This window comes from Drosophila innubila (genome assembly GCF_004354385.1).
Source record: "Drosophila innubila isolate TH190305 chromosome 3R unlocalized genomic scaffold, UK_Dinn_1.0 2_E_3R, whole genome shotgun sequence".
Classification (NCBI taxonomy): Eukaryota; Metazoa; Arthropoda; class Insecta; order Diptera; family Drosophilidae; genus Drosophila; species Drosophila innubila.
In genome coordinates this window covers 16275631-16299329 of record NW_022995380.1, presented here as the reverse complement: position 1 = coordinate 16299329, position 23699 = coordinate 16275631, and the positions used below count along the sequence as shown (strand labels likewise).

At 39.2% G+C, this 23699-nt stretch overlaps 8 protein-coding genes and 1 long non-coding RNA gene across 10 annotated transcripts; 4 read left to right on the top strand and 5 right to left on the bottom strand.

Annotated features, from left to right (window-relative positions):
- Window positions 1-1381: 1381 nt before the first annotated feature.
- Window positions 1382-2116, top strand: LOC117791179 (pupal cuticle protein Edg-84A). The gene is made up of 2 exons (XM_034630858.1): window positions 1382-1416; window positions 1476-2116. Exons 1-2 carry the CDS (start codon window positions 1405-1407, stop codon window positions 2025-2027), a joined length of 564 nt encoding a protein of 187 aa, XP_034486749.1. The 5' UTR covers window positions 1382-1404; the 3' UTR covers window positions 2028-2116.
- A 1239-nt stretch (window positions 2117-3355) lies between these two features.
- LOC117790875 (larval cuticle protein A2B) lies at window positions 3356-4102 on the top strand. Its single transcript, XM_034630481.1, has 2 exons — window positions 3356-3397; window positions 3511-4102. Exons 1-2 carry the CDS (start codon window positions 3386-3388, stop codon window positions 4024-4026), a joined length of 528 nt encoding a protein of 175 aa, XP_034486372.1. The 5' UTR covers window positions 3356-3385; the 3' UTR covers window positions 4027-4102.
- Window positions 4103-6257: 2155 nt separating this feature from the next.
- LOC117792704 (larval cuticle protein A2B-like) lies at window positions 6258-7330 on the bottom strand. The gene is made up of 3 exons (XM_034632934.1): window positions 7240-7330; window positions 6840-6907; window positions 6258-6771 (listed from the first exon to the last, which is right to left on the bottom strand). The coding sequence occupies exons 1-3, from the start codon at window positions 7328-7330 to the stop codon at window positions 6346-6348; spliced, it is 585 nt and encodes a 194-aa protein (XP_034488825.1). The 3' UTR covers window positions 6258-6345.
- A 1005-nt stretch (window positions 7331-8335) lies between these two features.
- On the bottom strand, window positions 8336-9036 carry LOC117790171 (larval cuticle protein A2B). Its single transcript, XM_034629490.1, has 2 exons — window positions 8982-9036; window positions 8336-8910 (listed from the first exon to the last, which is right to left on the bottom strand). The coding sequence occupies exons 1-2, from the start codon at window positions 8991-8993 to the stop codon at window positions 8410-8412; spliced, it is 513 nt and encodes a 170-aa protein (XP_034485381.1). The 5' UTR covers window positions 8994-9036; the 3' UTR covers window positions 8336-8409.
- A 1158-nt stretch (window positions 9037-10194) lies between these two features.
- LOC117790166 (cuticle protein 21-like) lies at window positions 10195-20567 on the top strand. Of its 2 annotated transcripts, XM_034629485.1 has the most exons (3): window positions 10195-10241; window positions 10299-10662; window positions 20085-20567. In XM_034629485.1, the coding sequence occupies exons 1-3, from the start codon at window positions 10230-10232 to the stop codon at window positions 20462-20464; spliced, it is 756 nt and encodes a 251-aa protein (XP_034485376.1). In that variant the 5' UTR covers window positions 10195-10229; the 3' UTR covers window positions 20465-20567. The 2 variants fall into 2 exon arrangements, with proteins under 2 accessions (XP_034485376.1, XP_034485377.1); XM_034629486.1 differs by lacking the exons at window positions 10195-10241; window positions 10299-10662 and adding an exon at window positions 19619-19670 and having other exon boundaries at window positions 19742-20567.
- On the bottom strand, window positions 11773-12579 carry LOC117790170 (larval cuticle protein A2B-like). Its single transcript, XM_034629489.1, has 2 exons — window positions 12522-12579; window positions 11773-12461 (listed from the first exon to the last, which is right to left on the bottom strand). The coding sequence occupies exons 1-2, from the start codon at window positions 12531-12533 to the stop codon at window positions 11856-11858; spliced, it is 618 nt and encodes a 205-aa protein (XP_034485380.1). The 5' UTR covers window positions 12534-12579; the 3' UTR covers window positions 11773-11855.
- On the bottom strand, window positions 14320-15163 carry LOC117790167 (pupal cuticle protein Edg-84A). The gene is made up of 2 exons (XM_034629487.1): window positions 15103-15163; window positions 14320-15042 (listed from the first exon to the last, which is right to left on the bottom strand). The coding sequence occupies exons 1-2, from the start codon at window positions 15112-15114 to the stop codon at window positions 14389-14391; spliced, it is 666 nt and encodes a 221-aa protein (XP_034485378.1). The 5' UTR covers window positions 15115-15163; the 3' UTR covers window positions 14320-14388.
- LOC117790168 (larval cuticle protein A2B-like) lies at window positions 17183-18026 on the bottom strand. The gene is made up of 2 exons (XM_034629488.1): window positions 17975-18026; window positions 17183-17903 (listed from the first exon to the last, which is right to left on the bottom strand). The coding sequence occupies exons 1-2, from the start codon at window positions 17984-17986 to the stop codon at window positions 17286-17288; spliced, it is 630 nt and encodes a 209-aa protein (XP_034485379.1). The 5' UTR covers window positions 17987-18026; the 3' UTR covers window positions 17183-17285.
- A 1406-nt stretch (window positions 20568-21973) lies between the features above and the next one.
- Window positions 21974-22558, top strand: LOC117791436. The gene is made up of 2 exons (XR_004618047.1): window positions 21974-22085; window positions 22158-22558. It is a non-coding gene; the product is annotated as an uncharacterized LOC117791436 (long non-coding RNA).
- The last annotated feature ends 1141 nt before the right edge of the window (window positions 22559-23699 follow it).

Below are 23699 nucleotides of genomic sequence, written 5' to 3'. Positions count from 1 at the left end.
CAAAAAATTTGTATTTAAAAAAGTGCATAATAAAAAAAAAATTGGGAATACTCGTATCTATGTAACTATTTGTCCTGTGTAACTAGTGTCTATTATAAACATATATTAAAAATGAGTTTATATCATATAACGACAATAAATTATACCCATACTTACTAATTTGATCTATGTTAGCATTCATCTCTCTCTGCCTCTGCGTATCTGCTCTAAAGCTTAGTTGCATCTATGACTATTGTTATTTATGCAAACATAATCTGCGTATGGTATAAGAGAACCTATAAAAACATACAAACATCTTTTGTGGTTTTCTATGGAGAGAGTAACAACTTACATTGTGCGATAGTAGATATGTTTCTGATATTCGGTTAAAGTTAGAAAACTTGGAAATTACTATTGTGTGCTATTATTATTAAAATGTATATAATAGCTATGATATGTGCTCTCATATATTATACGCACATGTTTGTATCAGGAATTGTTTTAAAAGTAAGAGAGAAACAGTTTGTGATTAAAAAATACGAATTTTGCGGGTTTAATAATAGACTGTGTATCAGTGATATTCCAGAAATGTAAATCAACCAAAAACTAATCGAAAATCAACCAGAAATATTGCTTTTCGGTTGTTGTGTATATCTGGAACACCCCTGTAAAATTTAAATTTCGTCAGACTATCGACATGTAGATATGCAGCCGCTAAAAGGATTTCTAAATTATTTGTAGGGTATCTAACGTCTGCATGGACGAATAATTTGTTTTCTTAGTCTTACATGAACAAATAGTACATGTAGATTTTATTTCAATTATAAGCGCCATCTGTGAGCAAACATGTTTTCAAAAAATGTTATTGCATACTTTTAGGCGTCAATTGAATTTGATTTAATATATTTTAAATTGCGCATTGTTTTCAAGTTGACTTAACTATTGGAAATCTCATTGATTTAGAATGATAAATAATAATTGAATTGCCAATAATTGAATTATTATAGTAGAAGAAATAAATATTTTTATTTTTTATTTCTTTGTTGCCATAATATGAAGTTCTGCGAAGTTGATAATAATAATTGCAATTATTTTGGGTTGCACGATATATTGGTAAAGGTGACAGATGCACCTATCAACTTGGAGGCGAATGCAAAAGTGAATTAAAAGCAAGACCAGATGATGTCGGAAACCTGTCGATGGCTGATAAACTAGTTGAAATCGTATTAAATTAGCGCAAGTCTGGAGGTCCGATATGACCTTGCCACAGGACGGTAACAGGTATTGGGCACACAGCAGTGGCATTGACTTTGTGTTCGATTGAACCGTATCCAGTGGCCTATATAAAAGAGCCCTGCGATCTCAAGAGTACTTGTATCACTTCAGCTAGCGTCAATGAAGAGTGTTAAAAATCGTTTTATAGTTATGTTCTCCAAGGTAAATTTTTGAATTTCCATCAAAAACTCAGTAAGTGCAATATTTATATTTGCCAAAAGGTTATTTTATTTGTAGCTTTCTTTGCTTTGGCCAGCGGTGGACTGCTGCCCAGTAAATCTGCAAGCAGTGAGGACACTTTCGATGCACATCCTCGCTACGAATTTGGTTATGATGTGGCGGATGCAGTTAGCGGCGATGTCAAGTCCCAAAAGGAAACACGTGACGGTGACCTGGTGCAGGGTCAATACTCACTGAACGATGCCGATGGCTATCGACGCATTGTAGACTACACGGCCGATGCCGAGCGTGGTTTCAGCGCAGTGGTGCGACGTGAGCCACTAACTGCTGCTGTTCCAGTTGCCGCTGTTGCAGCTGCGGTGGCTTCGAAAAGGTCAAAATCAACTCTACTGACACCCAAACTACAGCCTGTTCAACCAGCTGTGGTGGTCAGAAGCTATGCCACACCCACATTGATCCACCACGCGCCAGTGGCACATGTTGTTCATGCCGCTCCCGCACCAACAATTGTGGCTCATCACGTGCCAGCTCTGTTGAAATCGTCGATACACGCTGCTCATCCACAAACTATTTCATATGTATTCCAACACTAGAGAGAGACAGAGTCTGATATCATAAATAGCGACTGAAATGAATGTTTATTGCATATGAATAAATCGCCAATTAATGATAAAGAATATAATCTATACTTTTTATTATTATTTAAACGTAATGAAGATTATTGAAAGATGGTTCGGAGACATTTTGTATCTTAAAAATTTTACCAAATTCATATATTCTTAAAATTATAAATTATAATTAAGTGATGAGGTTATATTCAGTTTCATAATACATGAAAACAAATGAATCACAATGATCTAGAAAAAGTTCTGATTGTATATATTTTGCGCAACATTATTTTATATTAAGTTCATTAAAATACAACAATACTTTGACGTTTTTTACGGACGTTTTTAAAACGCAAATTTTAAAGATATAATTCTATTAAAGCATAGTTTCGGAAAAAAAACAACTTTTATGTAAAGAAATACCAAATGCTTAAAGTAAAAAAACGAACTTTTGTTCAATTATAAGAAACAAATCTTATGCAAGCTTCAGTTAAGATTTTTATACGCATAATGAGTGGACATTGGTCGGAAGTTGGAAGGTGGCGACAACAAAAAGAGCATACGAAATCCAATTAGAGCTCAAATGTAGCGCCAGCACCCAAATAAATGCTTAAGGTCGCTAGTGGTGGGGGACAAATGTGTAGGTATGTGTGTGTGTGTGTGGTTAGGTGTGTGAGTTGAGTGTGCGTGTGCATGCAAGTGCACAGAGAGCTGCGCAGTCAATTTGAAAAACCGTTGTTATGCATTTGCGCATGCGCTGCATACGTTATTAATAATAATGTGTTATAGTGTGTCTGTCTGTTGTGCATGTGATGTATATGTGTGTGTGTGTGTGTTTGTGTGCTTTTCGAAAGCGAACACAAATGAGCAATCGCATCGATTTAGTAGCTCGTCTCATAGTGCACGTTTGAGTATGCGACTTCTGAGTATCTGAGACCAATATTAATTCGGCTCGAGTGCGTTCAATTCAATCAAGAAGGCATTATGCCTTCAACTTTGTTGCTGTGGTTGTTGTTGTCATCGTCATTGCTTTGTCACTTGTTTTAGCCTTGGTTAATAATGTGCTTGGGCCGATCGTCTTGGCCCACCTGCTTCACCTTCTCCAACCACAAGTGCTTCTAGTCTTGGATCGTCGTCTGGTATTTTTATTTATTTATTTTTTTTTTTAGTATTGGTATTTTGTATTTTTGTATTGTCGCCGTCGTTTTGTGACGCAAGTGGCACGCATTTGGTTACGAATTCGGGCACATCGCCTCAAATGTGGTATATAAGCCCCAGTTGGACACTGTTCAAATCAGTTCAACACCAATTACGGTATCTAGAGCAACCCAAACAATCCAACAATGGCATTCAAAGTAAGCACATCCTCCCATTCCATCCAACCAAAATAGTGATAAATAAAGGACATGTAAATGTGCATTGTGAAAAGTGTTTAACAAGTGTGTTCGATTTCGATCTTTAATTGCAGTTCACCATTCTCTTCGCTGCTTGCATCGCCGTGGCCAGCGCTGGTGTCGTCCCAGTGGCCACACCCTTGGCAGCCGTTGCCCAGGTGGAGGAATACGATCCTCATCCTCAGTACACCTATGGATACGATGTTAAGGATGCGCTTTCTGGAGATTCAAAGACCCAAGTGGAGACCCGCGACGGTGATATAGTCCAGGGTCAATACTCGCTGAATGACGCCGATGGCTACCGTCGCATTGTGGACTACACCGCCGATCCCATCAACGGTTTCAACGCTGTGGTGCGCCGTGAACCTTTGGTCGCTGCTGTGGCTGCTGCTCCCGTTGTTGCCGCTCCAGCGCCCGTTGTCCGTGCCGCTCCTCTGGCCGCTGCTGCTCCCTTTGCCTACGCCGCTGCCCCAGCCCCGATTGTTGCCGCTGCCCCAGCTCCAATTGTGAAGGCCGCTCCTCTGGTCGCCGCTGGTCCAGCCATCGTCAAGACCCAGTTCGCTTCGCCTCTTATCTCGTACGCCTATTAGTTGATTAATAGGTGATGCCCGACCTGATAATTGCCGTTAGTTGTTATTGAATAAAGAATGTGATGTCATAAAACAATTTTGGTGTTTTCCTTAATAGAAGATTTTTGTCAAGGTGCTCAAATAATGGATTTAGAATCACTCGAAAGAATTGGAATGCGGTTTTTTCATTAGATTTTTAAAGTTTTAGTTTAAAAACTAGAGAGATTTTTGAAATAATTTTATCTTTGATGTGTGGTGTTATAAATTAGCCAAGTATGCAAATTTTAATAGTTCACTAAATTGAATTCTAGTCAGTTCCTTTTAATTACTGAACAAACCATTGAATTATTGTTCAAACTTGTAAGACCTTAAATTCCCAAAGAAATTAAAAAACATTACATGCAGTAAGCCACTTGACTTTCCCTCTTCCAGTGTTTCAAGGTCGCAATCGGCATTGAACCACTTTAAAGGGCCATTAAGACCAAAAGAAAGAACCAACCGAAAGCATAAACAACAAAATGGATCGCTAAAAAGAAAACAATAACAAAAACAAAAACACAGCAAAACAATGTAAATGTAAATGTTTACATACATATTTGATTCACGGCTTTGACTACGTGAGTTGCCCAAAAAATTCACTTAAGTTGGCCGAGAACGAGGCAAGCGGACAAAACGGTAAACATTGCGACGATCAAGTTGGGTTCAGACTTGACGACAATTTAATTGTCAACTGTGGGATTGTTAATCAATCATACAATCTCAACTTAATTAATGGATTGCAATAACACTAAGGAATTATAGATTTTCATAAATTTCGTATTGTGAAATGACTAAAATTTTTAGAAATTTTATAATTAATAGAAACTGAGAATATTTTCTTTTTTAAACCTATATAAACTCACTTATATATACTTTAGATGTTTAAATAATTTGCAAATTTATATTAACAACATTCATGGTCTGTATTTTGGTAGTGCGAACACGCTTAAAGTGTGTTCAGCTTTATGCGCATTGTTGTAATCGCCTTGTGGTTTTATGGGCCAGGTACACAGACGGTCTAAGTGGCCATCTCGACTGGGTCTTTTGTGGATTTCAAAGCATTGGCATGTTACTGTAATTGTAATTGGTATGGAACGTATTCGGTTGTGTTTGTGTTTTTTTTATTTTTATGATCTGCTACTGCTGCTTCAGACTTAACATGGGAACGGGCGCGAAACACGAACATGTCATCGGGTAGTCGTACACGACTTGATCGTAATTAACCATAAAACCTGACTTTGACCTTAACACTCGAAATCGCTGGTCACTTGTCGCCAGCTGCAACTGCAGTGGAGGACAAACAGGCGGCCACTTGGGCCAATGCCTTGGCATAGTTGGGCGTACGGATGTGGAAATGTACGAGTATGTGTAACAGATGTTAAGGTAAGAAATATAAAAGAGCGTAAGTCCAAGAGCTTGTGTCTGGTTCCTATCAGTTGACTGCTATCTTGACGATAGCACAATGGAAACGATTTAAAACAATATCGTTCGTTGTAAATCATTCTGCAACTTACTCGCAACATTGGGCGTTGCATTTGGCGAAAGGCTCCAAAAACCAAATCGAATTGACCTTAACTTGTTGTTTTGGCTCTTGAATTTTGAGTACTGTGATTGCATGCAACACGTCCGCATCAATTTGCGGTGATTGGTGTAAATGGAAATGGTACCAGGCAGATGGTGACTGTGGGCTGTTCAATATTCAATAATGAGTTGGAAGCGTGCAATCTGCGTCAGAGCTGTCAGAAATTGATTTAAAATATATACCAGTGATCCTATCTGATCTACCATATGCCATAATTGACTTGTGAATTGCCGTTGACTACGTGATCTTGAGCATTTTCAAAATAAGCATTGATAGCTGGATTGTACTATTTACATAATAAGTATATGAGATATTTTAGCTACATTTTCAAAATGAGCATTGATAGCTGGATTGTACTATTTACATATTAAGTATATGAGATATTTTAGCTATATTTTTGAAATTACCTACCTGTTTTGAGAGATCTTCTGTTAGATTCCATATATTTACTGTTTAAGGAATTGCGATAAGCATTAGAATGGAGTTTTCCTTTAAGACAAAGATTTTACAATAATTAATATTATTATTTCTGCATCTTTTTTCCCTCTCTGTCTTTCTCTCTACATTTTTTTTCCCTTATTTCCTTAGTGAGTTTTACTGCTGTCTCCTTCATTTAGAATCTCATTGTAAATTAGCTTAGAAATATGCAACAATTTATTCAATTTAAGGACATGCAGATGGCTTTAAACAATGTTGAATGGCTGAGGTAATTCTCTCACTTAGTGGTGGTAGGCAACCGGAGCAGCCACAGTCTTGACCACATGATCGACGGGCACACGGTTGACGACGGCATTAAAGCCATTCTCGGGATCAGAAGTGTACTGGACAGTGCGCTTGTAACCATCAGCATCGATCAGGGAGTACTCTCCACGGACCACATCACCATCACGTTCCTCGACCTGGCTCTTGGAGTCACCGGAGAGAGCATCCTGGACATCATAGCCGAACTTGTACTGGGGATGAGGATCGTATTCATCGTCGTGCTTGGCCAGCACTTGATGGCCATGAGCCACGGCAACTGGACCATGAGCTACAGCCACTGGGGCATGGGCATAAGCGACAGCTGGAGCGGCAGCATGGTACACCTGTTGGACGGGCACAACACCAGCGCTGACGGCGGCAATGAGAGCAAGAATGGCGAGGAACTGAAAGGATTTAAATAACCATAAGATAGGATTCGGTGAAGGACTTAGCGTTCATAGATAAAGCTTACCTGGAAGGCCATGGCGATTTGGTTTGATGGCTTGGCGAATATCCGAATACTGATGCGAAGCAGAGATGCTGTGGAATGATTTGCAGACCGCACACCACATGGTTTTATACTCAAAAAATGTAACTCGCGAAATTGAAATTGAAATTATTATTATTATTATTATTATTGTTGTTATCTTTTTGCGCTTTTGCACAATATATTTTTGTCACTTGTATTTTCATTTTTATATTTTTTGCTTGATTTATCGACTCCACGCGAGGTAATTACGAGTACGAGCAGATACAAAAATTTATGCAATATCTGCGACATGTAAATGTGTGCAGATTAGTGTCATAGGTAAGTGGTGCCCACAACAACAACAACAACCACAACAGACATCGATACAACTACACAACCACACCTTCTCCAACTGCTGCTGCTTGACCGCGGGCTATTTGTGACTTCAGCGCTTTCACAATTTCGCCTTGAAGGTGGTATCGAATTAAATGCATGTATTTAACAATTTATTTAATTGACAGACCTTAAAAACTACAATTTCTATTTTTAATCTACATAGCATAGATAATGACAGATTAAACTAATAGAGAAGTTAAAGAAAACTAATTATTTCAAATTAAACTAAAATTAAGTGGAGTTTCAAACTTATGTTTGGTAAAGAAATTAAATTAATATTTGTATAATTATATTCATTTTTTCTTAATATTTTAGTTGAGAAATGAAAAATCAGGGAATAAAACTGGAAGCGTTAATCGTAACTAAACGTTTTATTTTAAGTATCGGAAACTCAACCAAAATAAATTCTTTTTCAAAAACCGAAGACCGAAACTTTTGTACCATAATGGTTTGATTAGTTTGTCCAAAAATAATTGTTCATTTTCCGTATGTACATTAGAGTGCATCGATTTGTATGGGGTCAAAATAAATTGACAATTTGTACTCCATATTCGTAATCTACGGTCAATTCTAAGATGTTTTCACCAAGAACCGTAGTTCTAAAATCAATTCCTAGTCCCCGCTTTTAGAATTGAAAGACGTTATTTTTAAAATATTTTTAGCATGAATTATAACCTTATCTTGAAATATATCAACTCAAAAAGCGGGGAATTGATTTTAGAACTATGGTTTCTTGACAAAAACATCTTAGAATTGACCGTAGATTACGAATATGGGGTATCATTTTTTTTTTTCTTCGAAAAAAAAAACGATGCACCCTAATGTACATAGTTTTGCTTTATACTCGTTTTAAAAAATAACTTTAAATTTAAGTGAGGTTCACCTCGATAAAAAGCTTCAATACGTATTTAAATATCTGCTAATATAAGTGATGTACAAATTCATTACATTTAATCATAATTTTGTCCTTTATTTTATTAATCTGTATCAAAATAAGAAAATTCAGTTTCAGTTAAACTTAGTGTTAGAATCATAAGACCCCAAAAAAACAAGTCCAGTATTCATATACTGATCCTTTCTGATGATTAAGAAAAACAACAAAATTTTTTTTTAAAAGCATTTAGTTTCAAATCATAAACCAAGCATTAAGTCAAGTCTGAGGACAGGAGTCAAGAGTTTACAAGTTCCTAACGGCATAGGCTGGCGCTGTGTATCTCAGGGGGGCTGCGATGGCAGGAGCAGCAAACGCGAGGGGAGCAGAGCGGACGAGAGGCGTTGTAACGGCAACAGGAGCAGAGCGGACGAGAGGGGCGGCAACGGCAACGGGGGCAGCCTTAACCAAGGGCTCGGCAACGGCAACGATGGGTTCACGGCGGACGACGGCATTGAAACCGTTGATGGGATCGGCGGTGTAGGTGACGGTGCGCTTGAAGCCATCGGCATCGATCAGGGAGTATTCACCACGGACAATATCGCCGTCACGTTCCTCAACATGACCCTTGGAGTCGCCGGAGAGAGTGTCCTGGACATCGTAGCTGTAAGAGTATTGTGGATGGGGATCAACTTCCTCGAGTTCCACCTGCTTGGCGAGAACGGGTGCGGTGGCCACGGCAACTGGGGCGACGGTTCTCAGCACTGCTGCTTGAGCCACGGCGAGCATAGCCAATGCGAATGCGATCTGTGAATGATGAAGATGAGTGTGTTTAGTATCCTAGCGTAATCCACAAGTCGCTAGGACTCTTTAAGTACCTTGTAAGCCATTTTGTTAGGATTTAATTGGTGATTTACTCGTTGCTGTATGAAGCTAAAGCTGAACACTGAATGTCTGCCCAAGTGCTAGCCATAATGTTATATAGTCAATCCGATGACATTGATGACACCTAATTGGAATTCATTTTTGGCACTCCAAAACCCCTCGCTGGTATTCAGCTGCATTTTGGTGGACAGTTCCAACTCATCACGTACTATTGTCACGTACGTTCTTCGGTTCTCCAAGTCGACACTCGTTTAAATGGGAATCTTTAATTAAAAACCCATACTGCATATTATATATTTATTTGTACTACTCTGCACAGTTTACAGTTATTGCTCAAATCAATTTAAAATTGATGGTGTGCGAATAATCGAAAACAATTTTGGATATTCAATCAATATGCTATTCGACTTGTCATTAAAAGTTTTGTAAGCTATAACTTTTGGGTTTTTCTTTAACCAGTTCAGCAATTTTAAAATATATTTTCAAAATAATAATTATTATAAATAATATAAAATATAAAAACAATACTTATTATTATAAGATGGTAGGCTTTATACATATACATATATTAAGTAACCTAATTGAACTAAACAGTCATTATTAAATATTAGAATATTAAGTAACTTTTAGTTGACATAGATTTCTAAACTCTTGGTTTGTATTAAAATTAATATTAAATAATATCAAAGAATATCCAATAATTTTCAAAAGTTGTCTACTCATTACTTCGTTATTATTAATATTAAATTTGCGTAATGATTTTGTAATAAAATGTTATTAACATAACTAAAGCAAACTTTAATAAACTATTTATTTGAATTAAATATTTCCACAATAACTTAAAAATTTAAATAATTAAATTAAACATTTTTAATAGGCCAATTCGTCATAGCTTACAATTGTTTAACTTTTTTATTTCGGATTTGCATCTTAATGCAGCTTGAAGGAAAAAACCTGTTTTGCACCCCCAATAATTGAATTTATTTGAATGACAACACACAAAACTCTACGAACGATACTCTATATACCATTCGTACATGTATTCGGCCTCAATGCTACATTTTCCACACTTAGCATGAATGAAGTAAATGAATTGCACTAATTACACGACTTCGGGCACGAAGAAAGACAGCTCCGATTCGGAAGCTTTGGTTGCTCTATATAAGCGCTCGGTAGACAGCAGCAGTCACAGTTCAGTTCGCTCTCCGCTCTCAACAGTATACCAAACAATCTCAGACGCAATGGCATTCAAGGTATGCCCACAAGATCTTTAGGAGCTCAGATTTAGACCATTTTCATATCACTTTCAGTTTATCGCACTCTTCGCTCTGATCGCCGCTGCCAGCGCCGGCATCCTGCCCGCTGCTCAGGTCTACCATGCTGCTCCAGCTGTGGCCACCTATGCCGCTCCCGCTGCCGTTGTCAAGACAATTGCACCAGTGGCCCAGCATGTGATCACCAAGGCTGCCGAGGAATACGATCCCCATCCCCAGTACAAGTACGCCTACGATGTCCAGGATGCCCTCTCCGGTGACTCCAAGAGCCAGGTCGAGGAGCGTGATGGTGATGTGGTCCGTGGAGAGTACTCCCTGATCGATGCTGATGGTTACAAGCGCACAGTCCAGTACACCGCCGATCCCATCAACGGTTTCAACGCTGTGGTCAACCGTGAACCCCTCGTCAAGACTGTTGCCGCTGCTCCCGTTGCCCACTACGCTGCCCCCGCCGTGGCTCACTATGCTGCCCCAACCGTGGTCAAGACTGTGCAACCAGTTGCTCACTATGCTGCCCCAGCTGCTCACTACGCCAGCTATGCCGCCCCCGCTGTTGCCTACCATCATTAATATTGTTATGCTCTCCGTGATTTGTTATAGTTTAATTTCGAAAAATAAATGTTAAAATTACTTTCAAAGTTGTCAGCTTTTAATTGAAAACAAGATTTCAATCTGCAAATTTAACTAGGCGATCTAATCTAAATACTTTAGTCCAAAAGTTTTGACAATTGAATTTGGTGCGACATTGAAATTCCAAAAGTCGTTATTTAAGTCTCTATTAGTTACATTCGCCATGAAATTAACCAATAATAACAACATTTGTATATTAAACCAATAGAAATCCAATATGTGCGGTTTCAATCTCTATAGTACCAGCATTACTTATTTGATATGTTTAATCCATTTTATTGATTTCCTTTTTCAGTCGCAAAATAAAGGTACATTTCGTACTTGACAAATAGTAACTGGTTTCACTTTCAGTTCAGTATTTTCAGTATTTTAATTTCTGGCACAATTAACCAAAGAGAAAAAATAGCTATTACCTCACAAAGAACTTCTAATTGCATATTTGGCGCTTAAATATAATCAACTTTTACATAAGAATTACAAAAAATAGCTTAGAGTATTGAAATCCATTCTTCAATACTATTACATAAAATGGTCAATCTTATAAGATCTATAAAATATTTGAATTTTTTAAAGTTACATTGTAATTTTGGTATATCAAATATATAAAGGGCAAGATCAATTGTAATAAAAACTTTCCGTAAAATACAAACTAACAAGGTCGTTTATTCATCCTATTTTATACATATACTGCTGAAATTTTGGAAAACAGACAAAAAATCCTTAAAAAAAATAAAAATTTTGATCTGAGTACTAGCTCAGCGAGATCAGAGCATTCTAAGCTAATTATACTTTAACTTTCTTATGTCACCTATGAAACAGTTAATAAACTTATCAACATTTTTGTTAATAGATCCTTTATAAGGAGAGACAACTCAAATAGTTAATGGGATAATTGTAATTTATTTAAACATTGGCAAGTTGATTTGCAATCAGTTTCAGTCAACACACATAACAAAATGGCATTTAGTAGTGATGGGCCACATGGACAGCTGGGGCGGCATAGGTGGAGTAAGCCGGGGCGACGGTCTTGACCACAGCTGGGGCAGCATAGTGAGCGACAGCTGGGGCAGCGTAGTGAGCGACAGCTGGGGCAGCATAGTGGGCAACTGGTTGCACAGTCTTGACCACGGTTGGGGCAGCATAGTGAGCCACGGCGGGGGCAGCGTAGTGGGCAACGGGAGCAGCGGCAACAGTCTTGACGAGGGGTTCACGGTTGACCACAGCGTTGAAACCGTTGATGGGATCGGCGGTGTACTGAACGGTGCGCTTGTAACCATCAGCATCGATCAGGGAGTACTCTCCACGGACCACATCACCATCACGCTCCTCGACCTGGCTCTTGGAGTCACCGGAGAGGGCATCCTGGACATCGTAGGCGTACTTGTACTGGGGATGGGGATCGTATTCCTCAGCAGCCTTGGTGATCACATGCTGGGCCACTGGTGCAATTGTCTTGACAACGGCAGCGGGGGCGGCATAGGTGGCCACAGCTGGAGCTGCATGGTAGACCTGAGCAGCGGGCAGGATGCCGGCGCTGGCAGCGGCGATCAGAGCGAAGAGTGCGATGAACTGAAATATGATTGATATGATTGTAGTAAGTGATTTAATGAGTACTCAGGATAAGCATACCTTGAATGCCATTTTGAGATGCTTGGTGTGTGACTTGAAGCGTGTGCTATCGAGTGAAGCGAAGACTGCAGTATGATTAGAAATTGGACCTGGTGCGGCTTTTATAGAGCAAACAGAGCAAATGGCAGGTTTGGAAATGGGCAAGTGCATGCCCGAGGTTGTGGGCTCATTATTAGCAACCAAATTACACACACCACACACCATACACACAAGACACACACACACACACACACCAATGGAGACAAAGGGAAGCGAAAGGCCGAGTCGAGTCGAGTCGACCCGAGTCATGTATTGAGTGCAGGGTGAACGCAATATCTTAACCGTTTGTTTGAGGAATGTGGAGCAAATCGGGTCTTGTCTGGCAATTGGACATACTCGTACTATTGCTCATGCTCATGGACGCATTAGCGAAGCGTCGACCGTCGAGGTTCCGGACTCAGATCTACCTTAACTCAAACACGAGTGCCCAGCCAAAATCTGCCCCGGGCTACTTGACATTCAATTTGTGTGCGCGACATTACAATTGCAAAAATTGCCATTGTTGCTACCGGATACTTTGGCATGTCAAACCGGTTACCTCAAGTGCGAAAATTAATAGCTTAACTAAACCAAATGAAATGAAATTAAATAAAATACAATACGAGTACAAACATATATGCCCGAATTCAAATAAATACTTAAGTGTATGCTCCGATTGTTGACTCTAAATTCGACTGATCATGTTCAATTAATGCTAAGTATGAGTATGCCGGAAAAACTTCTTAATAGTTTTGTTTTTCTTGTTTCAGAGAGGACTTATGCAATTATTGCACAGTACCTGCCTTCTGTATATTTCTCAGATACTACAAGAACTAATGACTCATTAACTAATTTCCACAAATTTTGAATTTGTATCAAAAAAATATTAGGGCGGGTAATTTTTTTTTCTCAGCAAGCATACACCTGAATCTGAAGCAACGATGAACTTTAAGAATATTTCACCAAGAAACTTTGGGTCTAAATTTTCGACTTTAATATGAATACGATATGTATAGCGAACCGATTTAAGCCAAATCGCCAGTTTTGGTCTTTTATATTCGGACCTAATTTGGCACAGCTTGGTGTACTAGCTGCCATAGGAACGATCGGTCAAAAAACGCATCTTTTTAAAGTGCTGGACCCAAAGTTTTTTGGTGAAATATTTATGAAATATTTTTAAAACTCATAGTAATGTCCGCTTTCCACCGTTTTTGCACGCGAACAAATTGACACAAAAATTAAAAAAAAATGTGTCTTAGTGGTTTTGATAATTCTTGATATTTCTGGATTGAGCGTTGAGTTTTTAATTAAATTTTAAAGACAAGAAGTGGAAAATAACTTAAATTTAAAATTTTTTTTTTTAATTTAACTCTTATTTCCGATCTCTGCTCAAAACGTGACTCACACCTTCTCATTTTATTGTTTCAAAGTCAGAATGAACCGAAAAATGTTCAATAACCGTAATCTTCCCAGATTGACCTCAGACTATGATCAAAAAGACAGTAGTCTTTTAAAAAAATTCACTAAAATAAGTTAATTATAATTATATAAGTAACTGATGAACCCGAGATCATTATAATTTATAATAAATGTTTTAAGCTTCGTCGTGTACTTAACACCTATTAAAAGAAGAACAACGAAAGGTAATAGGCAATAAAATCCATATACAAATAGATTTCTATAAGGAGTTGAAAGAGAGTAAAACAACACAAAAACTAAATGCATTTAAAATTGTATTGAAATATTTACAATAGAACTATTTAACAGATCCTACAGAGCTAAGAACATGTGACAATGAATACAAGGAATGGGGGATGCAATAATACTTTCGTCGGTGCACGTGGCAGATCTAGTGGTGGTAGTAGTCGTTGGCATCGTGCGTGGCAGGGGCAGGTGTCTCATAGGTGGCATAGTGCTGATGCTGCAACTCCTGTTCGTGGTGCTGTTGGTGCAGTGGCTCGTGCTCGTGGTGAACATAGGAGGGAGCAGGAGCAGCATAAGTGGGTGCAACATAAGCAGGAGCAGCATATGACACAGGTGCCTTCAACACAGCCGTTGGTGCAGCATGGTGGTATTGCACGGGGGAGGCGGGAGCGGCAGCAATCACTTTGTGGTGTGTGTGGGCGAGTGGCTCACGATGAACGACAGCATTGAAGCCATTGACGGAGTCGGCCGTGTACTTGACGGTGCGACGGAAGCCATCGGCATCATCCAGAGAGTATTCGCCCTGCACCACATCGCCGTCACGGGATTCCACTTGGCTCTTGGAGTCGCCAGACACAGCATCCTGCACATCATAGGCAAAGTTGTACTTGGGATGAGGATCATCGGGATAAACCTCATGGGCATGGGCGTGGCCGTGAATATCGTGAGGTTTCTGGTAGATCACATGCTGTTGCTGAGGAACTGCAGCGTGGTAGAGCTGTGGCTCATGATGTTCATGATGTTCCACAGGGATAAGGCCGGCAGACGCGGCAGCGATGAGGGAGACCAATGCGAGCAACTGCAGATGGAGGAGTTAGTGCGTCAGACAAGGATTACCTTGGGAATTCTTCAGACTCACCTTGAAAGCCATTGTGCAGGTTATACGAAGGTTTTTCTCTTATTAAAACTGAGCTGTAGACGCTGTGTACTCCTTCTTTGAGGGCCGTGATTTGAATAATAATTGAGCTGCCATTGCATTTGTATTTATAGAGGGAATTTCGTTGGCCACCATGGCCAAAGGTCCATTGTGTTTGGCCTTTCTTTCACTTTTTCGTAAAGTTGTACAAAAAATAATTTGAAATTGAGTTTTAATTCATTTGCATGTCTCTTTGTATGGATTTTTTACTCAAAGTTACCAAACGCTACGAGATTTGCACCCACGAGTCACACCCATTTGGCCAACTTGCTCTCGCACATTGGCATTGTTATGAATGGAAGACGGACGGAATGAAATAAAAAATAGGCAGCTAACAAAAGACTTAGGCAAGCAACTTGGCTTTGATCGCCGCCAGAGTCCGAGTCGAAAAAGTTGCCGGGATCGGGATGGGGTCGGGGACGGGGACGGTGTCGGAGTTCGGTTTCAATTTCGGGTATGTGGCCGAAGCAACTCTCGACTCGATGTAAGTAACCTAATAAAGACAACTTGATTGATGCCAGCATTGCACTTGACACACACCCCCCACTAGCTGTCCAGCTCTCGCACTGCAGTGACCCAAAAATAAAATACAAAATGATTGAAAAAATACGAAGAAAAAAAATAACAAGTATCTGGCCCATGTCCAAGACTCACAGCTCGTTGTCGGACTTGTAATGTCGGAGCTTTCAGGTTAAAGCTTTTGCAGTTGTTATTTTGTATACCATTGACTTACGGCATAAGTGCTCAATCATGCCACTACAAAGCTACACACACACACATATAAACACTTACCTATCTGTATATAAAGTGACTCAACTATTTTAATAATGATGTAATGCTGCGCTGCCCGCAATTCCGTTGGAAAGAATTTCATTTGAGGTCGTTTCTAGGAAAGCACTGAAAAGGCTTTTACAAATATTCCGTAAAGGTTGCAGAAAACAGTGAATGAAAAGACAAGAAACATATAAACTAAATGTATTACAGCCTATTATATAGTCTGAATAAATAGATGTGTAAAATAGACAATGATATTAAAAATGGCATGCATTTAGTTTAGTTATATCTATTAGCTATTCACATCCATAAAATTTTATTGCCTTAACTATTGTTAGTTCATTGTGTTTTAAAAATAATTATAAATTTGTTGTCATATTAGATTTTCTTTCTATAATATTTTTCCAACAAGAGCTTGTGTATTAGGTACTCAATTAATTGATTGTTTTTATACAAGTTTCTACTAATTGGATATCTTCGATCTTTAATTACTAAAATTAAAGTTTAAACTCTTAACACCTTTGCCAATAATTCAATGTCGTATCTGACTTTCAATTTCAATTCAATTCATTTAATTTTTAATTGTTTGTAGAAATTCGCTACAAAAAATAATTAAAAGTTTTGCTCTTGGGCGAGAAAGGTTCATTCTCATTACTCAACCATTATGCAAACATAAAGGCGATAATCAGAACTTCTGATCTTCGGGGTCTGACGTGCGTCTGGCCAGCGCCAAACCAGTTCCCATAAAATATACCGAGTCATGTTTGAAACGGAATTGGAAAAGCCGATGCCGAAGTTAAAGCTGAAGCCGGCTACAGTTTGCCAAATATAACTGAAGTTTAAAATAGCAACCGGAATCTGAAACTCAGAATGCTGAGATGAAGTTCCCGTTGGGGCTACTCCAATCACGGAGATAACCACAGTCTCGAATTGGTTCATTGTTTGTTGATAGGATTAGTTAATTTTCATGGCGATTGTTTGGAAGTGTAACAAATGGAGTCGTAATTGAAAACTTTGACTTGACTTTGGAATTTCAATGTCAGACCAAATTTAATTGGCAACACTTTTGGCTAAAAGCAATTCGATTGGGGTGTGTGGGCCTAATCGGCTAATGTTTTTTCTAAAATTTAAGACTATTCAGTCTGCTGTAAAGGAAATAGAGAACTGACAAGATATTTATTTTGTGAACGGGTTCAATTAATAACTGATATGATTGCTTCAGCAATGCAATTGATTAAAAACAGTTGAATTATAATTTTCATGTATGCATTATTTTATTGTTAATGTCAATAAATAAATGTACAGTTATATGAGCAACGATTCTATACATAAACAATCAAAGATTCAACACTTTAATGATGGTAGGCAACGGCTGGTGCGGAGTAGGTAGCATAGTGAGCAGCTGGGGCAGCATAGTGAGCCACATGAGCTGGGGCAGCGTAGTGGGCAACTGGAGCAACAGTCTTGACGACAGTTGGGGCAGCGTAGTGAGCGACAGCTGGAGCGGCATAGTGGGCAACTGGAGCAACGGTCTTCACAACAGCTGGGGCAGCATAGTGAGCCACTGGAGCTGGAGCGGCATAATGAGCAACTGGAGCATGGGCAATGGTCTTCACGACGTTGAGGGGTTCACGGTTGACCACAGCGTTGAAACCGTTGATGGGATCGGCGGTGTACTGGACTGTGCGCTTGTAACCATCAGCATCGACCAGGGAGTACTCTCCACGGACCACATCACCATCACGCTCCTCGACCTGAGCCTTGGAGTCACCGGTCACCTGATCGTCGACGCCGTACGAGAAGCGGTACTGGGGATGGGGATCGTATGTCTCATCGGACTTGACCACCACCTTCTGGGCGACAGCCACTGGAGCAGCGTAGGTGGCAACTGGGGCAGCAACAGCTGCGTGGTATGCCTGGGGCACGTAACCGGCGCTGGCGACTGCGACGAAGGCGAGTGCGAAAACAAACTGTGAATTGGCGAGATAATCCATTAATACACATGTGATTCGAGTATCCATTGTCCAGTGGTAAGACTTACCTTGAATGCCATGTTGCTTGGGTTTTGGATTGGGTTGAGTTCTTTACAGAAGCAAGAGCGAATGTTGAATGATACTGCTTCTGGGCTGGCCAACATATTTATAGTCACTCGAATGAGTTTTCACCAATAGCCAATTTGATTATGTCTACATACCCTAACTCATGCCTTTACCTTTACCTTTGCCTTTAACCGTAATCGTAATCGTAAGGTGCTTAACTGTGACCTTCTGCATATCATGTTCGAAATTAGCGCAGTCACCGCTGCCGTTGGTTATCGGGGAGATTGTCAAGCTGTAGAGCGGTGCGGTGGCAAGTGCAATTGCAAATCGGTAAATTATTTAGAAGGGATTTGGGATTTCCTTTTCGACCACAAACTCATCTCGACAGAGACCCACGTACATGTAATTGGCGCGTTTTAAGAAAATTATATCTGAAATGAAGATCATACAATAAAAAAATTGAAATAATTTAAGAAGAAATCTTTTGGGTTATGTATAAATTGTTTGTCTGGATATTGAGAAATCTGATGATATATTCTTATGTGGTGTGGTGGTGTTCTCGATCTTACGACTGTTCTTACACAGAAACAATAAAAAAAAAAAAATAATAAAGTCGTTTATTAAATTTAATTGATTCTTGCACATGTGATTATTTTAATATAAATTCAAAAAATATTTAGGAAAACAATAATCATATTTATATTACTTTATGTTTTATTTCGGATATTATATTTATTATTATTTAATTGTATAAATATATTTCCGTAATGAAATCCCATGCTATAATAAAACAATGCTTTTTCTCCCACTTTTGTTTTTTTTTTTTTTTTTTAAGTGGTAATGAAAGTTTAAACCTTTGTAATAAATTATTAAGTTTCAATCATTTTCAGGATATAATTTAAAAGTTCATTATTAACTTGCATTGGAGTGCTTTAAATTCATATTCAAAGAAAATGTCGCAAAAGATACTTTCGCAAATATGCTTCGAAAAAATGTTTTTTTTTTTTAAATTATAACATAACTATATTTCAATCAATTCTCATGAGATATTTTACTATAATAATAAAACTAATTTTGCCCGAAATTGCAAGTGAAAATTGGCAGAGTTATTCCTATGTTAGTTAACACAAATCTCAACAAATTTCTAGAATTGTTCTAGCTGGTAGAGACAAATGTTCAACATTTGAAATCATATTATTTCGGCTTGTTATGTAATATTTGAGATTGTTAACCCCATGGGCTTACAGATTTATGATTTAGATAAGGCCTTATTTAATACCATCACGTAAATTTGATTAATGAAATACTATACACACCTATACATACATAAGAACAGTTAAGCCTTTCTAAGTGTAGATATTGACTGAATGTATGGGCTACCCCTTCGCCAGCGATCTTTCTCTTTTTGGGCATGGTTCTCGCTGATCGAGACATGATTAACTGCACACCCACAGTACTTACCTTCGAACAGGAAGTATCCATACGAGTGAGAGTAATCGCCAGCGAACAATCGACGTCCAAAACATTAAACTTTTGCTGTCACCATGGAAATAATACGCTCACTCAAAACAGCGCGGTCGCGTCGTTGATTTGCTATATAAGTTGACGCTTACGCCCAGAAATGTATCATTCGCAGATCAAGTTCACTTCTGTAAAGAACTCAACCCAATCCAAAACCCAAGCAACATGGCATTCAAGGTAAGTCTTACCACTGGACAATGGATACTCGAATCACATGTGTATTAATGGATTATCTCGCCAATTCACAGTTTGTTTTCGCACTCGCCTTCGTCGCAGTCGCCAGCGCCGGTTACGTGCCCCAGGCATACCACGCAGCTGTTGCTGCCCCAGTTGCCACCTACGCTGCTCCAGTGGCTGTCGCCCAGAAGGTGGTGGTCAAGTCCGATGAGACATACGATCCCCATCCCCAGTACCGCTTCTCGTACGGCGTCGACGATCAGGTGACCGGTGACTCCAAGGCTCAGGTCGAGGAGCGTGATGGTGATGTGGTCCGTGGAGAGTACTCTCTGGTCGATGCTGATGGTTACAAGCGCACCGTTCAGTATACCGCCGATCCCATCAACGGTTTCAACGCTGTGGTCAACCGTGAACCCCTCATCAAGACTGTTGCCGTTGCTCCCGTTGTGAAGACCATTGCCCATGCTCCCGTTGCCCACTATGCTGCCCCTGCCGTGGCTCACTATGCTGCCCCAACCGTGGTGAAATCTGTGGCTCCCGTTGCTCACTACGCCGCTCCAGTGGCTCACTATGCTGCCCCAGCTGTTGTTAAGACTGTTTCTCCAGTTGCCCACTATGCCGCTCCAGCTGTCGCCCACTACGCTGCCCCAACTGTCGTCAAGACTGTTGCTCCAGTTGCACACTACGCTGCCCCAGCTCATGTGGCTCACTATGCTGCCCCAGCTGCCCACTATGCTGCCCCAGCTGCCCACTATGCCACCTACTCCGCACCAGCCGTTGCCTACCATCATTAAAGTGTTGAATCCTTGATTGTTTATGTATAGAATCGTTGCTCATATAACTGTACATTTATTTATTGACATTAACAATAAAATAATGCATACATGAAAATTATAACTAAATGGTGTTTCTTTGGAATTGGCAAAACTAGGAAAGAGAGAGAGAGAGAAAGATGAGGCAGCATTTGCTTACTTACATATGTATATTTATTGATCTGATGATATACTCAGATATTTCATTCAATTGCTGAATAATGCACGTATTATATTCAAGAGAGCTTTGGGTGTTGTCTTACGCAAATAGGGAGTATGATTGTTATTGGATTTGCGTTTACCTGGACGAGCAATTCCAATTGCAGTTGTTGTTAATTGGGAAGGTCGTTCACATTGTGCGCACTATTATCCTGTTTGTTTTGTCCTGTATTTTTTGAATGTTTGCTTCTGAGGAGTTCATAACTTGTTTGGCGGCACGGCGCGGCGAAACAACGGAAAAAGTTCACAGACATTGAAATGCATGAAAGGATTGGCAGTGCTGCAATTTATGTCCTGCTAAACTTTTGTTCGAAATTGAAATCCCCTTAAGGATGCTTCGCAGTCTAAGTCTGAGTCCGCAGACGCTTTCTCTCTTGCCGCACAGGCAAATCGGGTGCAACGAACTGTCGTTGTTGCTGTTGCTGTTGCCGTTGTCCTGCCTTATGATGATCCTGGTTCCGTCAGGCTGTCTGCTCGTCGTCCTCAGACAAAATTGAAATTCCAGCAAGGCCCGACACAAAAGGGAAAAGAAGGGCGGAGAGGAGCTTATTTGCATTTGAAGGGCGGGCTGGACTCTGGCAAGGATTCAAACTGAATAGCCTCGGGGTCATGACTTCAATTTGAAAATGACAAACGGATATTTTGATGGTTTTGTGTCCTGCGGAGTAAATAACCACAATTATGGTGGAATCTACGCAGTCAAGTATACTACATGTATAAGTACTGAGATCTCTAGTTTCCCACAATTGTGAATTCTAGATGCCTCCAGATGTTGCACCTGTTGTTTGTGTCCGAAAGAACAATTCTGCAAGGGGTAGTCCAAGGTCAAGTCTCGTAACTGATTCGCGCATGATCTGACCCTAGTTTGGGATGTTTTTCACAGATTTCTGCTTAAATCGAAGCTAATCAAGTGGAAGATTGCCACGTTTTTAGGTGCATACACATCGATATATCGACTGAGCGAGTTTGCCGAGTGTGTGTGTGTGTGTGTGTGTGTATAAGTGTGTGAACCCTTCTCAACTTCATCATCATCATTATTATCATCTGCCGCTGCCAACAGCAATGCAAACCGACAATGCAGACAAAAAAGTGAAGACAAAAAAAAAAAACGAGCAGAAAAAAAAATGAATGTAAAACCCGATCAAGTGAGTTAAAGGATCGCTCTAAAGGGAGAACCAAGAAGCTAAAACAGGCTTTCGCCCGACGCTTCGACAGACTCATATAAATAGGAGTGATCCGCTCCTGGCTGGCTCATTCAGTGTTTTGTGCTGAGTCCAAGAGGTTGGGCCCACGGCCAGCAATCGTGCAACATTTGGATTCGTTTCGGTATCGGGGCTAACAGTTGCCGCAGGAACCAACATCACAGAATGCAGATCTGTAAATTGTAAAAAACAAAATATAATTTGAATATCAGCAAATGCTAACCGGTTTTTATCGTATTCTTTTGCAACTCTAGCTCAATTGGATCCGTACAGATCGTGTTGCATCTGCTTCAGCTGCGCGCACTTCAAATCCCAAATGGAAAGTAATCATTGATTAACTGATTTCACCCAACCACCGCTCGGCACATAACACCTCCAACATTTTCGGCATATTTGGCACCGCACATCTAAACATCATCCAGCACCACCGGCAAAACAGCACCTTAAGATGAACCTGAACCACTGTCGGCGGCAATTGGCACTTGATTGTTAGCCAGGGCCAATTCGCATTTTGGCACTCATCACAAGGCATTGAATCGCACGGACCCGTTGGAAGACCCCCCAAAATCATTCTCGGCCCTTGTACAAAATTTACATTTGTGATTAAGTTTAGGTGTAACCAATAAATAAAAAGAAAACTACAATAGGCTACCAACTCGATCGTGTTTTTGTTTATTCTAACTCATTTTTTTTACAGTCATTCGGATTCTCAAGATCTTCAACCAATTTCAAGCATTTCTTCATCAGCTCTTATGACAACTTTCAGAAGCTAATAGTACTTTAATAATTTTTAATAATTTTCTCGTTATTTTATTCCGATCATGAATCTTATCAGTATAACTTATAACTTCGTCAAATTTGATATAGAATTAAGTGTACTAATAAAACTTAGTAGGCGGATTTTCAAAATCAAATTAAAAAAATAATACAGGCAGAAAAAAAAATATAATATGTAATTATTAAAAAAATGATTAAAATATTATTGCTGAAAACTTGAAAAGTTCAGAATAAGAACTTAATTGGATTCAAAACCCTATTACTCTTGACATGTAAAGTTAGTTACGAAATAAAAAAAAATTAAATAACTACTATAGCAAAATAATACACCTTATCTTGGTTGATTATATATTTTCTAAGTCTAGTATAGTAGTTTATGTTTTTTTTAAATACTCAAAATATTAAATCATTTTGATATTAATAATAATAATTGGTCTTAAATACATTTGAAAATACAATACAGTTATGTCAACTTTGTATCCCAGTAAGTCAGATAACTGTCAGATCTGATAAAATGCCAATAACCTTAACATATTTAGACACAAAACCCGTTTCACTGCTGCTTAACTAAATTTTCTGAAAATCATATATCGTAAAAAAAATAAGTAGAAGAGAAAAACAAACATAATTTAAGTGCGATTTTAAATATATGCATGAAAATGTTTTAAAATATTTCGTTATGATTACTTTATACAAAGCGGCCGCAAGTGAACAATAATTTATGTATATCAAGGTCAGAGGGGCCCCCACAAAAGCCTATGACTGGAACTTATGGATCAAAAGAAATAAGCCACACATACACATACGCACATATGAGTGCTGGCAAAATGTAAGTTAAGAGCAAACTGGTTTGTATTACTTTAATTGTTATTATTTCACTTGTTAGCCAGTTGGTAGTTGGCCTGGACAGGGCCGTTAAGGTTTGGTGTACTACATATTTCGCATGACTTTGTTGAAATTGAAATTTTTCACAAATAAGCATAAACTTCAATAACAATAACAACAACAACGAGAGATAA

Coding starts and splice junctions, on each gene's coding strand:
- LOC117792704 (XM_034632934.1), bottom strand. CDS start 7,330: ATGCATTTAATTCGATACCACCTTCAAGGCGAAATTGTGAAAGCGCTG. Junction 6,908..7,239: donor AGCAGCAGCAGTTGGAGAAG/GTGTGGTTGTGT, acceptor ATCATTCCACAG/CATCTCTGCTTCGCATCAGT. Junction 6,772..6,839: donor AAATCGCCATGGCCTTCCAG/GTAAGCTTTATC, acceptor AAATCCTTTCAG/TTCCTCGCCATTCTTGCTCT.
- LOC117790166 (XM_034629485.1), top strand. Junction 10,663..20,084: donor CGCTGTGGTCAACCGTGAAC/CCCTCGTCAAGA, acceptor TCAACCGTGAAC/CCCTCATCAAGACTGTTGCC.